Below are 13829 nucleotides of genomic sequence, written 5' to 3'. Positions count from 1 at the left end.
ATTCTTCCACTGATAATCACCCTGCACTTGTGCCTGTGGCTCTTACCATGGCTTACAAGACCCTGTGTATCCCAACATTCAGTACCCCTGCTAAAGAAAAAATAATAATTCATGACACTTGTTAAAGATGCTAAGGCAGATTTTATTCAGGGGGGCTACTGGAATGGGATTTTGTAGTAGGAGAGAGAGATCAGAATCAATTCCAAAAACAACAAGGACAAGTGGAGATTTATAGACAAGGAGCAGGGTAGGGGTCAGTGGATGGAAAATTACTAAGAAGTAATGTCACCACTTGAAGGATTCTTGCTGAAGGCAGTTCAGGGTAATAATAAGGAGGTTGATCAGATATCAAGAGTGGGGAATTTTCGCCAAAATGACCCATTAGGATTCTTGCTAAAACTGGACCAAATTGGAAGACAGTGCCCAAGATCAGGTATTAGTCAGAAAGAGGGCTCAGAGAAGCCTGAATCAAGTCTGGTCAAAAGAGAGAGTCTTTGTCACATCCCTGACCTCACTGCCAACCCTGCTCTCCCCTCACTCAAGGCCCTACATCACAGGCCTCTTTCTGCACCAGACTATGCCCACCTCAGGCCTTTGCACCTGCTAGGCCTGGATGCCTTTCTTAGCAGGTGTCTGGGGGCCAGGGCCCTTGACCTTTCAGGTCTGTACCCAAATATCCCCTTCTCAATGAATCTGTCCCTAGCTGCCATGTTTATGAGCAAACGTTTACCCACCCTCAGCATTTTCCACCTCTTCCCTGATTGATTTTTCACCCTAGCACATTAGCACCATTTATACACCACATATTTTCTTTATATATTTGTTTATTGGCTATTTTCCCCACAACCAGAATGTCTGCTCTATGAAGGAGTAACTTGTGTCTGTTCTGTTCACAGCTCTATCCTCAACACCAGAAGCAGCATCTGGCACCTACGAGTGCTCACCCCTTAAATGAATTGGACACCTGGATGAGGGTCTCTATGAATACCCTCGGATCCAGATGATCTATGTCAGTACCAAAGGATAAGAATCCCCAATAATAGGCCAGGTGTGGTGGCTCATGCCTGTAATCCCAGTGCTCTAGAAGGCCGAGGTGGGTGGATCATGAGGTCAGGAGTTTGAGACCAGCCTGGCCAAGATGGTGAAACCCCGTCTCTACTAAAAATACAAAAATCAGCTGGGCACAGTGGCAAGCACCTGTATTCCCAGCTACTCGGGAGGCTGAGGCAGGAGAATCACTTGAATCCCGGAGGCGGAGGTTGCAGTGAGCAGAGATTGCGCCACTGCACTCTAGCCTGGGTGACAGAGCGAGACTCCATCTCAAAAAAGAAAAAAATAAAAGGCAAAGAAATCCCCTGTAGTAAAGAAATCCCCAGTAGTCCAACCAATTCATAATATACTTCATCATGCTTTGTTTCCATTTAATATAGCATCACAGAAATTAGCTCAGATGAATGACAAAATATTTGCCTTCCAAAAGAAGTCTATGTTTGCAAGGGGTCCAAAAAAGGAAAAGAAGGTCCAAATATTAAGACAAAGAAATCCATCTGACATGGTTTGGATCTGTGTGCCCACCAAATCTTGCATGGAATTGTAGTCCTCAGTGTTGGAGGTGGGGCCTGGTGGAAGGTGATTGGACCATGGGGACAGAGTTCTCATGAATGTGTTAGCACCATCCCCTCAGTGCTGTTCTTGTGAAAATGAGTGAGTTATTGTGAGACCTGGTTGTTTAAAAATGTGTAGTACCTCCCCCCGCCTCTTCCTCCTGCTCCAGTCATGTGAAGTGCTGGCTGCCCCTTAACCTTCTGCCATGATTGTAAATTTCCTGAGGGCTCCCCAGAAGCAGAAGCTCTGAGGCTTCCTGTGCAGCCTGCAGAATGGTGAGCCAATTAAACCTCTTTTCTTTATAAATTACCCAGTCTTAGGTATTTCTTTATAGCAGCGCAAGAACTGAATAACGCATCATCTAAGATTTAGTTTGCTGCAGAAGAGTTCATATGTATACATGATTGTCTTCCTCATTCCTCAAAATTATAGATGAGGCAGTATGTATGTCAAACATAAAGAATGAGCTGGGCCCTTTGTAGGGACTCAGTCAATATTAGCCGTTATTATTATGTCCCCTTCCACACACTTCACGCTTTCCTGAAGCCTGCTCTTTCCTCTTCCTGGAATATGTCTTTCTTTGAGCCTGTCTCTGCCCACCGCCCCCTCACTTGACTCCCTGGCAATTCCTCATTCACCCTTTGAGTGTCAGCCATACTATTGCTCCTGTACAGAGGATTTCTGACTCCCCTAGACAGGGTTAATCACTGCCTCCTCCAATAATAGCATCCAATACACAGGTGGAGATTATGTTGCATTATAATTGTTCATTTGTTTCCACATCCTTCTCCCCTGAGGGCAGAGACTTACCTTATTGGACACTGTCTTCCCAGCCTCTAATACAAGTATGACACATGGCAGGACTCGGGGCATCATAGATGGACCTCAGGCATCCCAGACACAGTAAACAAGGAAAGAAAAATATCTCAGCCCACACAGGTGCTGCCCATTCATCATCTTTTGCCTGGGAGGGTAGGTAAACCCTGCTTCAAATGAACCTGGCACACTTAAATGTTCAGCTAAAGGAAAGGGTGATTCATTCACACATGAAGGTTATTCATTTGAGGGCAGAGTTCACCACAAGTTTCTTTAAATAATGAGCTGCTTTGGTGCTCTCAAAAGTAAGAGCCATCTTGCAAACAGGCAATTCGACTTCACATTAGCAGATGCACAAATAATAACACAAAGTACAGCACCCCTGTTGAAAAGACAGGTAAATCAGCATCACTTTCTACTTGCCCATCCACACTGTCACGTTCACTGGCCACAGTCATCTATCTGTGTGATGCCAACAAACAGATTGACAAAAGCTCCCCAAAACGTCAAATCCAGATTAAGGAAGCTGGGGGTCAGAGAATCATCTAGTCTGAGCAACAGGCAGGAATTTGGCCTTTTTGTTGCTGTGTTGTTTTTTTTTTTTTTTTTCCTGTTATAACATCCTCAGTCCCTAGACTGGTCCCTGGCACAGAGACGATACCCAATAAACATTTGTTGAATGAATGTGTGAATAAAGGACCCTACAACATCACTGGGAAAGAAACAAGGTGGAGAAGGCATTATACGGCTATAGTTGGAAGGAATTCTTTAATAAGCCACTCAGAGTCTGTTGGTCTGAGTCCCCCAGGAGGCAAGCTCAGGTAACAACAGATGGTGACCAAATTGCTGTCCAGTTTGACAGAGTGTGGGTCTATTGTATTGAAGGCCTTTTGTTTTGCTAAGCAAAGTATGCAGCTCCTATCTGGACATAAAGAACCGCCCCAGCCTCCTCCTTTTCTACCCTTTCTCTGTGAATACTCATGTTCTTGTCTAAAGAAATGTTGAATATTTGGCCAGGCATGGTGGCTCACGCCTGCAATCCCAGCACTTTGGCAGCCAGAGGCTGGCAGATCACTTGAGGTCAGGAGCTCGAGACCAGCCTGGACAACATAGTGAAACCCCATTTCTACTAAAAATACAAAATTTAGCCAGGCATGGTAGCGCACAGTTGTAGTCCCAGCTACTCAGAAGACTGAGGCAAGAGAATCTCTTGAACCTGGGAGGTGGAGGTGGCAGTGAGCCGAGATTGTGCCACTGCACTCCAGCCTGGGATACAGGGCAAGATTCCGTCTAAAAAAAAATGTTGAATATTTAAAGAGCATTGTTTAAAATGACACAAAATTATTAGAAAGCCTGGGTTAACCACATGCCTCAGTTTAGCCTCAGCCATCATTTGATCCAGAACCATTTATAAGAGCTAGAAAATGCACAGAACAATTTTAAGAGTGGTACTGAACTGCTCTTCAGGTTGTTTGTGCATGAAAAATATCCCCAGGTGGGCTTCAACCATAATTTTAAAAGCTTGGCCATATGGGAAAGAAGCAGTAGGATTATTTCCCCAGTGTCAATCATATGCCAGACTGTGTAAACTTGACACTTTCAACCCACATTATTTAATCCTTATGACCGCACTGCAAGAGAAGTGATATACCCCTTTGGCAGACAGGAACTGAAGCTCAAAGGTAGTACCAAACTTGCCGAAGCTCACCCAGCCAATTTGTCACAGGCTGTCTGCTTGCACCCTGACTCAACACGCAGCTCATAGATGGGATTCAAAAAACACTAGTGTGACTTTAAGAGAACCAAATCCTAGGGATCAAAAAGTTTTCCCGACCTTTTCAGTGACTGACACAGTAGATCGGGTGTGTTAAGTGTGGCCTGGCACAGAACAGCAAAGGACCTGTGACCTCTCCCAGGAGATAGGGCAAGGCTCCAAAGCCTACTTTCCCAAGCCCCCCTTAAGCCTTGCCAGTCTATTTTGACTTCACAAGTCTGACTGCAGTGAAAGTCTGAGTGATAATGAGCTGTGTGGCAGAATGAGAAAGCGTTCTGTTGTGTTGAACAGGCTCCTGATGAGAATAGCTTAACTCCCCTTGCAGAGTGGCGAGAGTGCACAGTGGCACTGTTTCTTGGAAAAATAACACCACCAATCCATTGCAGGGATGTAGGTGGGAATGGCACAGAATGTAAGAACATATTGGCACTGTCTATTTAAAATAGCAAAAGCAGTAGAAAGACATGAATGCAGTAATTCTAACCTTGTTAAACTAAAAACATTCCTCGGGGCCCCTTGAGAAACTTTTATTTTGCTACACAAGGAGGGAGGTGAACCAGCTTCTTCGAGGTCAGTTTCCTTTGGAGATTTTCCTGTTCCACGCTCCATCTCATTGGCACGTGAGAATAGTAGACATAAACAGAAGACGCCAAGTATAAATGTAGAGATTTGGAAATGAGCTCTATTTTTAAAAGGTCTTCCTTTGGGTAAACCCATTAGTACACCTTTGCCCCAGGAATGGCTCTCTTGAAAATGGAAACAGATCTAGGGTTCCTGGGTTCACTCGGGTTCTGCCACTTACCTTGGGCAAGGAAAGTCATTCATCTGTATGTGTTTCCCCATCTGTAAAATGGGAATAAGAAAATGATTTACCTATAAGGTTTTTGTAAACATAAAATGAGATAATCCACGTAAACTAGTGCAGTACCCGATACATACGAAACACTCATTTGTTTATTATTACCTTTAAAACCCAGTCATAAATGTGGACGAAGCTGCATGTTCACTGCAGCATTGTTTATAATAAAAAAACTAAAGCAATCTAAAAATCCAAAATTAGGCAAATGATTAAGCAAAATAGGCTACATATCCAGTTCTGAAAGATGATGAAATCATTGAAAATTCTTGCTATGAAATGATATAATAGTAATAACAGTTCTTTGGTTTTTTTGTCTGTTTGAGGTGGAGTATTGCTCTGTCGCCCAGGCTGGAGTGCAATGGCGTGATCTCAGCTCACTGCAACCTCCACCTCCCAGGTTCAAGTAATTCTCCTGCTTCAGCCTCCTGAGTAGCTGGGATTACAGGCGTGTGCCACCAAGCCCAGCTAATTTTTTTTTATTGTATTTTTAGTAGAGAAGGGGTTTCATCATGTTGGTCAGGCTGGTCTTGAACTCCTGACCTCGTGATCCGCCCACCTTGGCCTCCCAAAGTGCTGGGATTACAGGCATGAGACACCACACCCGGCCAATATAATAGTATTTGTAAATGCTTATAATAAGTAGGAAAAAGTATATAAAATTACATATGTGGCATATTTACAGCTGTATAATAAAAATAGGGAAATAAAAGATTGGAAGTATATTAAAATATGTTATGATAAATGAATGCTGGATAATTTTTAGCTTTCTCTATTTTCCAAAGGGTTTTATATAGCTGTATGATTTTTAAAGTGAAAATATTGAAAATATTTTTAAAAATTTAAATTGTTGCTTCTTGAGTATAATCTGCACTAAGACCCAATTATTGCACAATTGTTTTAACTTTTTTTATTGCTATATTCAGAAAAGAGAACCAGAGGGAAATAAGTTAGGCCAAATACTTTTTTTCCCCAAATAATTTTGTAAATTGTTGATAGTTATTCCTATAAAAGCACAAATAAAAATGCTGGACATTTTCTCCTTTAGGATATACTTTCTAATATTTACACTCTATTTTCTCATCAACTTTCCTGTGGTTGCTACGAATGTTCTAGCTGACCCTTGTGGTCAAAAAAGCCTGTAAGGCCAAAGAAGCTAAAAGTCAGTTGCCAGTTAGTAAGAGTGCTTGTGATGGACAGGATAAACTCGCTAAAATCAAAGTCTGTCCTAAAAAATGCTTTATTCTCAGTCTTTCCCTTCCACACCGTTCTCCACCTTCCCCCGACCCAGCCCCTTTCATTCAATAAAACTTCTTCACTCTTGTCATAAGCCAGGGCTATGCTAGAAGCTAGGAACAGAAGTGGATGAGACTATGTCCCTGCCTGAAAGAGTTCAGTCCCAAGACCAGAGGTAAAGACAGTAAACACAATCACAACGCACCATAACAGGGGCCATGAAGGAATATCTGTGCTGTGGGGTCAAAGGAGGGCACCACTAATCATGCCGGTGGGACTAGGTCAATGGCACAAGGGAGGTGGGTGGCACCTGATGAAGGCTTGGAATAAGCAACTATTTGCCAGGTAGGAAAGGGGCTGGAGTAAGGGCATTCCAGGCCAAGGAACAGCAGGTACAAAAACACAGCTGCAAAAGCACCATGAGGGCATGTGTGTTGTGGGGGAGGCTGTGAAAATCACTAGCAGGGCTGATGTCAAGTGGGGTTCAGCTGGGGAGAGGGCCAATCAGGCGGAGTCAGCATGTGAAGAGTCCATGCTAAAGCATCTGGCGTGAATCTTACAGGATAATAGTCAGTGGAAGTTTTGGAGCATCGAGACACATGCTCAGATTTTATTTTGGGAAGATAATGCTGGTACAGTGTGGAGGATGAGCTCATTTGAGGGGTGTAAGCAGTGGCAGGGATACAAATGAGGAGGTGGCTGCTGTAGTCTGATGACTGCTAAGTAGGTCTTTTTAGGACCTTGCAGTGCGAAGAGAGGTGAGGAACTAGATCAGGGAGTTGTGAGAAAGGCAGGGGTGACAGTTCTGCTGACCTGTTGGATCTGGGGGGTGCAAGAAATCAAGGATGCATGAATGAACAGATGGCTGTGGCCATGCCATTAACTAAGTTAGGAAATTTCAGAAAATAGGTTTGGTGGTAGGATGAGGAAAGATAATGAAATCAGTTTGGGATGGCTTGTGTCAATTCAATATGTCTGGGAGCATTTAGGCAGCTGGTTAGAGAGAGGTCTAGTCCTTAGAAAATAGTTTAAGGCTGGACATACTGAGGTGACAGCACAATAGTGGGGACACTCTAGAAATGGATGAGGTCACACCACTGACCTAGAGGACAGAACTCTTGGGAATCATTACACTTCAAGACACTCGATCCTCAAAATTAGATTTGACGGAGAGTTATCTGAAGGATTATTGAGGTTGTAAACCACGTGAATAGTGTTTTCTTTTCTGTCCATGCCTGATGAATTTTTAGTTCAAGTTTGTTTTATTTGTTTCTGCTGACTCTAGAAATGCAGTGGTATAGAGGGAATGGGAGCCTTCGGAATCAGATAAGAGCTGGCTGCTGTTCCAGCTCCCTGATTTAGGATGAAGCAGTTAAACTTCTCTGGCCCTGGTTTCCCGCACTACAGAAGAGGTAGAATGGCGTCTAACACTCGGAGAGTTTTTAGGTTTATAATCTGTTATTTGTCTGGTTGGTAACATAAAAGACTGTTAACCTCAGTCCTATAGAATATTTTAATATTCTATATGCTAAACCAAAAGGTTTATCTTGGTAAAGACACATCATCTAAAAAACTTGAAATCATTGGTCCTGACTAGTGTATTTTAAACTGAAAATATCTGTTGATTAATGTTTGAGCTGGCTCTGGCATTTCAATTATTAAAAAGTAGACTAGAGCCTGTAATCTCAGCACTTTGGGAGGCCAAGGCGGGCAGATCACGAGGTCAGGAGATCGAGACCATCCGGGCTAACATGGTGAAACACCATCTCTACTAAAAAAAATACAAGAAATTAGCCGGGTGAGGTGGCGGGCGCCTGTAGTCCCAGCTACTCGGAAGGCTGAGGCAGGAGAATGGCGTGAACCCGGGAGGCAGAGCTTGCAGCGAGCCGAGATTGCGCCACTGCACTCCAGCCTGGGCGACAAAGCGAGACTCCGTCTCAAAAAAAAAAAAAAAAAAAAAAAAAAAAAAAAAAGTAGACTAGAAAGTGCTAAGTGACAGGGCATATTTGTTTTTCTTTCCATTCGGACTTTTTTTTTTTTTTTAAAGACTAGTATACAAATTACAAATGCTGGATGAGCTCAAACTCTCAAATATGCATTATTATTTTCACAGTCATCTAATTTAGAGACAGTGGAACAAATCCAAGTAACAACTTTATTGTAGTATACAGCACAATTTTTACATACATAATAGTGGTTTTGACAGTGTTACTTTTGAGCAGACCTTAGATGAATCCACAAAGTTAATATATTAAAAATAAAATATACACAGTAAAACAACAGGCAACCAGATGTTCAGAATCATGCAGATAGGAGTGGTCTGGTTGGTGTTATCACTGGGTACCTTGCCTATTTAACTCACCAGCAAATACCACTTCTTCTGTTTCTCGTTCCCATATAATTCATCAAAATCAGAGTTCTAAACATACACAAAATAAACCTCTTTTAAAGCCCCATCAGTAAAAAATTTCAATTAATAAGCTTATCATCAAACCAAGAATTCCACTGACCATTTGCTCAGCCGATTACTAGGAAACAGGTAATATCAGCACCCGATCTAAAGGCAAGCCTATTTCATGTATTAAAACACCAACAAGAGAGATTAACCGACAAAGCAACTATTAACAACATATTAATCTTAATATAAGACACTGAGAGAAAAGTAAAAATAATACATAAATATCACTCCACTGAGCCAGGATATAACTCATGGACTACCAGATACATGAGTTTCTACCTGTCAAACAATGCTTTAAATATTTTTCTAGGAAAAAAAAACCACACACACACAATATATATTGGAAGATGCAAAGGAAAGGCAGAAATGTGAATGTATGCATCTAGTTCCACAATTTAAAATAAATATCAAACTGACAATATCAAGCTAAGTGACAATGACTTAACCACTGGGCACCAAACAGGCAATACAACTGCTCACTGTAATACATAAAGCTCTTCAGGAGTTTCCAGCAGATGGCCATCCCAATAATATTGTCATAATACAGATAAAATACTCATCCACTGTGGAAAGAGACCCTGAAGAGAATGTGGCAAAGGCATAGAGAAAAAGTTAGATCTTTTGAAAAAGTTAATGATATCAAAATACTTTTCCATCACTGGTAAACCAAGCTAGGTCAAGTATGTGTCCCAAAGCAGCACTGAATTCAGAGTAAGAGGTTGGCAGAAAAGTTTGGAAAACTGCAGTTTTTAAAAATTGGCAATTTCTCCATGCTTGATAAAACTATCAGAAGAGGTATAATGTTTGTTCATTTGTGGAATGTTAACTGCTTGCTGCAAAAATTCACAACATGAATGAGGACCCGCAGAGATGCGTATCAATGAAATATTTTTTTAAAAATTTACAAAAAACTAAAGTTTCTATTTAAAAAAGAACCATGTTATGCCAAGATGAAACATGGTAAAAAGTAGTGTAAGTTCTGTCCATGATTCTTTACCTAGTGAATGGGAAAGTGATAGAAACAATTTTCTTCTTAAAAAGGAAGCTTTGTTATTGCACTGACTTTTACAACCCGACATAGTAATTTAGAAAAATCATGTAGTAAAATCTGTAAAATTAAAATACAAAATTCTGGTTTGTAAACATCAGTTGGCCAAGTCTATTCAGAGTCCTTCATGATAGTGGAATGGAATGAATAATTAATTCACTACCTTATTTATTTGCTGTGAGGGGGAAAATTCCAGAACACAGCCTTTATACTTTCACAGTAATTATATTCAAAATATATAAAGAAAGTCAGTGCAGTTATCTTATTTTTTTTCTTTCCCTGTGCAATGTTCAGCTCTCACCCCACTCCCAAGTGCCATAATTGAAATAATACTGGTTTGGAGACTTAGTACAGATTGGTCATAAATGCCGCATAAAGTCTGTAGGACTTCGGTAAAGGTATTTCCAAATGGCGTAGTAATGCACTGCAGCTGCCGTGGCCACAAACAGGTGCCAGATGGCGTGGGCAAATGGAATGATGCCATCACTCTTGAAGAACACAACTCCCAGGCAATAAATTAAGCCCCCACAGGCAAGTTCCTGAAGTCCATCAGTGTTGTTCTGTCAAAAGAGGAAAAAAATAAATAAAAAGGGTTTGATGTTACTCTGCATGGCACGCTGCAGATAACTGTAATTCTCTCTAAGGCTCTTGATTTTCTAGACAATGAAGAAGCTGTGTGAACACAATCCTGATCTGTAAACATGAACCAAACATAAAAAAAGTCTCTCATACATCGACCTGGATTGCCCTTTGGACTGACAATCTTGAGTTGAGCAAGCAATCACATTACAGGTCCCAAATGAAAAAGCAGAACATTCTGCTCATTTACAGCATATTTAAGTAAACTGCAATCATAGCCAGACACAGAAGTTCATTTTAATAAAGTGCAATCCTCTGTTCTCATCTTCCCCTTTAAATGCTTTCTTCCCTACTAAGGCAGGCCCAAGCCGCTCTATTTATAATTTACATCTCAGCCAGGGTATTCACTTCCCTTTGTCCTTCTCAAACACTGTTCTACACTGATTGCTTCTTTGAGACTTCCCCTGCTTATGTGAGCTTACAGATTCCTTAAGGCTGACACAAGAAAAGAGTAACTAGAAGTGACCTCTGAGATCATAGATCACTTAGTACAAGATATTTCCTAGCCTTCTAGATGTCTCCAGGCCTTTTTGTCTTTGAGCCTGGCCATTGCTTATCTTAGCAATAAGTTAATATTCTTGTGTGTCTCAGGGCAGAAGGGAGAATATTTTAGGCCGTTCTTGGTTTTCAAAGATCAAGGCCCATCTACAAGATTAAAATGGCTTGTATGAATGAGGAGAGAGAATACAGGCAATGCTTAGAAGCTGCTGAAGAAGCAAGTCAGTCCCCTGGATTTCTGAGGACTAGGAATAGAAAGGAGACAAGTTCTTCGGAGTGAGCGGAAACCTAAGGCAGATCATGGCAGGGCCTTGGAAGGGGATAGGTGTGTGGGTGTCCCAGAGGCCTAAGCACTGAGCAGCAGTCTTGTGAGCCCCACAAGAGTAAAGGGAAGCTCTAACTCAGGCACCTAATTAGAATAGGCCCCAAGGGCCTCGGCTAAAAGCAAGGCAACAATCGACCATCATGAGCTAAGGACCACGTGTGAGGATCTAGGACCAGTCGTGAGCATCAGTCCTTTTTCAAAGTTCACAGAAGCCCCCATGTTTTGTGTGGGATCAAAAGATGGGGGGCTGGGCACGGTGGTTCATGCCTGTAATCCCAGCACTTTAGGAGGCGGAGGCGGGCGGATCACAAGGTCAAGAGATCGAGACCATCCTGGCTAACACAGTGAAACCCCGTCTCTACTTAAAATACAAAAATTAGTCGGGCGTGGTGGCGGGCGCCTGTAGTCCCAGCTACTCGGGAGGCTGAGGCAGGAGAATGGCATAAACCTGGGAGGCGGAGCTTGCAGTGAGCTGAGATCACACCACTGCACTCCAGCCTGGGCGACAGAGCGAGACTCCATCTCAAAAAAAAAAAAAAAAAAAGGTAAGGAGCCAATCCGAATGGACTGACATCAGATTTCTTCCTAACCTTGGTAAGGAAACACTTCAGCCAGATTTATTTTTATTTAAAAAGTAACACAGACAAAATACCACATGCTATTAATTCCTCAAGGTTATACAGCAATGAATACACATTATACAAAATTATTTGTGTGTGTATTAGGAGCCCTCTTCTAGGATAGGGGTAAGGCTGTCATCAGATTCCCAAAGGGGCACAGGGACTCCCAAATGGTAAGAGTCACTCATCCAACACAACCCCCTTATTGCAGAAGTGAGGAGACTAAGGCCAGAGCAGTGAAGTGGCCTGAACAAAATCACGTGGCTGGTCACTGTTCCAAAATACCCTTTTTTTATTTTTTCCTTTCTGCCAGAACAAGCGAGACACCAAACCAAGTACACAGGTTAGTTTTGACATATATTCTGTTAACAAGTATTCTTAAGATACCACATTTATCTCAACTTTCAAAGACCTAGAACATAGCTAGTTCTGTATCAAAACAGAATTGTTTTTCATTATCATTATTGTAACTATGTGCCAGGCACTGTTTGAAGCACTTCATATATTTATTCATTTAATCTTCACAACGACCCTAAAATTAGGTACTATTATCCCCATTATACAGATCAGAAAACTTTTTTATCCAGTCTGACAATCTCTGCCTTTTAATTGGAGTGTTCGGTCCACTGTGATGTAATTGTTACTATATAAGAGGTACCTAATTACTGATATGGTTGTATTGAAGCCTCCCGTCTTGCTCTCTGTTTTCTATTTGGTTTCATCTATCCTTTGTTTCCATTTTCCAATTTCCCCACCTGCTTTAGATTAAATTGAATAACTGGGATTCCATTTTATCTTTTCGCTTGATTACGTAACTATAACATTTATTTTGCTTTTGTTGTTGGTGGTGGTGGTGGTAGTTATTCTTTTTTTGAGACGGAGTCTCGTTCTGTTGCCCAGGCTGGAGTACAGTGGCATGATCTCAGCTCACTGCAACCTCTGCCTCCTGGGTTCAAGTGGATTCTCCTGCCTCAGCCTCCCAAGTAGATGGGATTACAGGTGCATGCTACCACACCCAGCTAATTTTTGTATTTTTAGTAGAGATGGAGTTTCATCATGTTGGTCAGGCTGGTCTCAAACTCCTGACCTCAAGTGATCTGCCCGCCTCAGCCTCCCTGGCTAAATTTTTGACATTAATGTTACTAAACTGAGCTAACTTCAACTTAAAGTTGATAGGGCTTTTTTGTTTTTTATTTTCCTTTCAGCATTTTATTTTATTTATTTTTGAGATGGAGTCTCGTGCTGTTGCCTAGGCTGGAGTGCAGTGGCCTGACCTCAGCTCACTACAATCTCCTACAACCTCTGCCTCTTGAGTTCAGGCAATTTTCCTGTCTCAGCCTCAGCCTCTCGAGTAGCTGGGATTACAGGAGCTCTGCCACCATGCCCAGGTAATTTTTGTATTTTTAGTAGAGACAGGGTTTCACCATGTTGACCAGGCTGATCTTGAACTCCTGACTTCATGTGATCCACCTGCCTCAGCCTCCAATGTGCTGGAATTACATGCGTGAGTCACTGCACCTGGCTCCTTTCAGCATTTTAAATGTGCCAGTACATTGCATTCCTGCTCCCACGAATGCTGATAAAATATCAGTGGTCATCTTCTCTCCTTGCTCTTTTTTCTCTCTCTGGCTGATTTTAAGATCTTTTCTTTGCCTTTGTTTTTTAATAATTTGACTTTAATGTGTCTTAGTGTAGTTTTCTTTGTGTTTATCGTGCTCAGGCCTCCTTGTGCTTTGTGGATCTCTAGGTTGATATTTTTCATCAAATTTGGAAAAGTTGTAACTATTATTTCTTAAAAAAAAAAAAAAAAAACCCATAAAACAGAAAACCCAAAACCAAAAACTGCCCCAATTTCTTTCTCCTTTTGTTCATTTTTAAATCACTCTTTTCTCTCATGCTTCAGTTTGTATAGTTTCTACTGACCTGGCTTCAAGTTCACTGACCTTTGCTTCTG

At 41.7% G+C, this 13829-nt stretch overlaps 1 protein-coding gene across 2 annotated transcripts in view; it reads right to left on the bottom strand.

The window, feature by feature from the left end:
* Positions 1 to 8419: 8419 nt before the first annotated feature.
* MMD (monocyte to macrophage differentiation associated) overlaps positions 8420 to 13829 on the bottom strand; it is a 29088-nt gene continuing 23678 nt past the window's right edge. The window contains 1 exon segment of one of the 2 annotated variants that reach the window (NM_001194810.2): positions 8420 to 10353. In NM_001194810.2, coding sequence (NP_001181739.1) covers positions 10153 to 10353 — 201 coding nt within the window. In that variant the 3' untranslated portion in view covers positions 8420 to 10152. 2 annotated transcript variants of the gene reach the window in all.

This window comes from Macaca mulatta, chromosome 16, assembly GCF_049350105.2.
Source record: "Macaca mulatta isolate MMU2019108-1 chromosome 16, T2T-MMU8v2.0, whole genome shotgun sequence".
Lineage (NCBI taxonomy): Eukaryota > Metazoa > Chordata > Mammalia > Primates > Cercopithecidae > Macaca > Macaca mulatta.
This window is presented reverse-complemented; position numbering and strand designations above follow the sequence as displayed.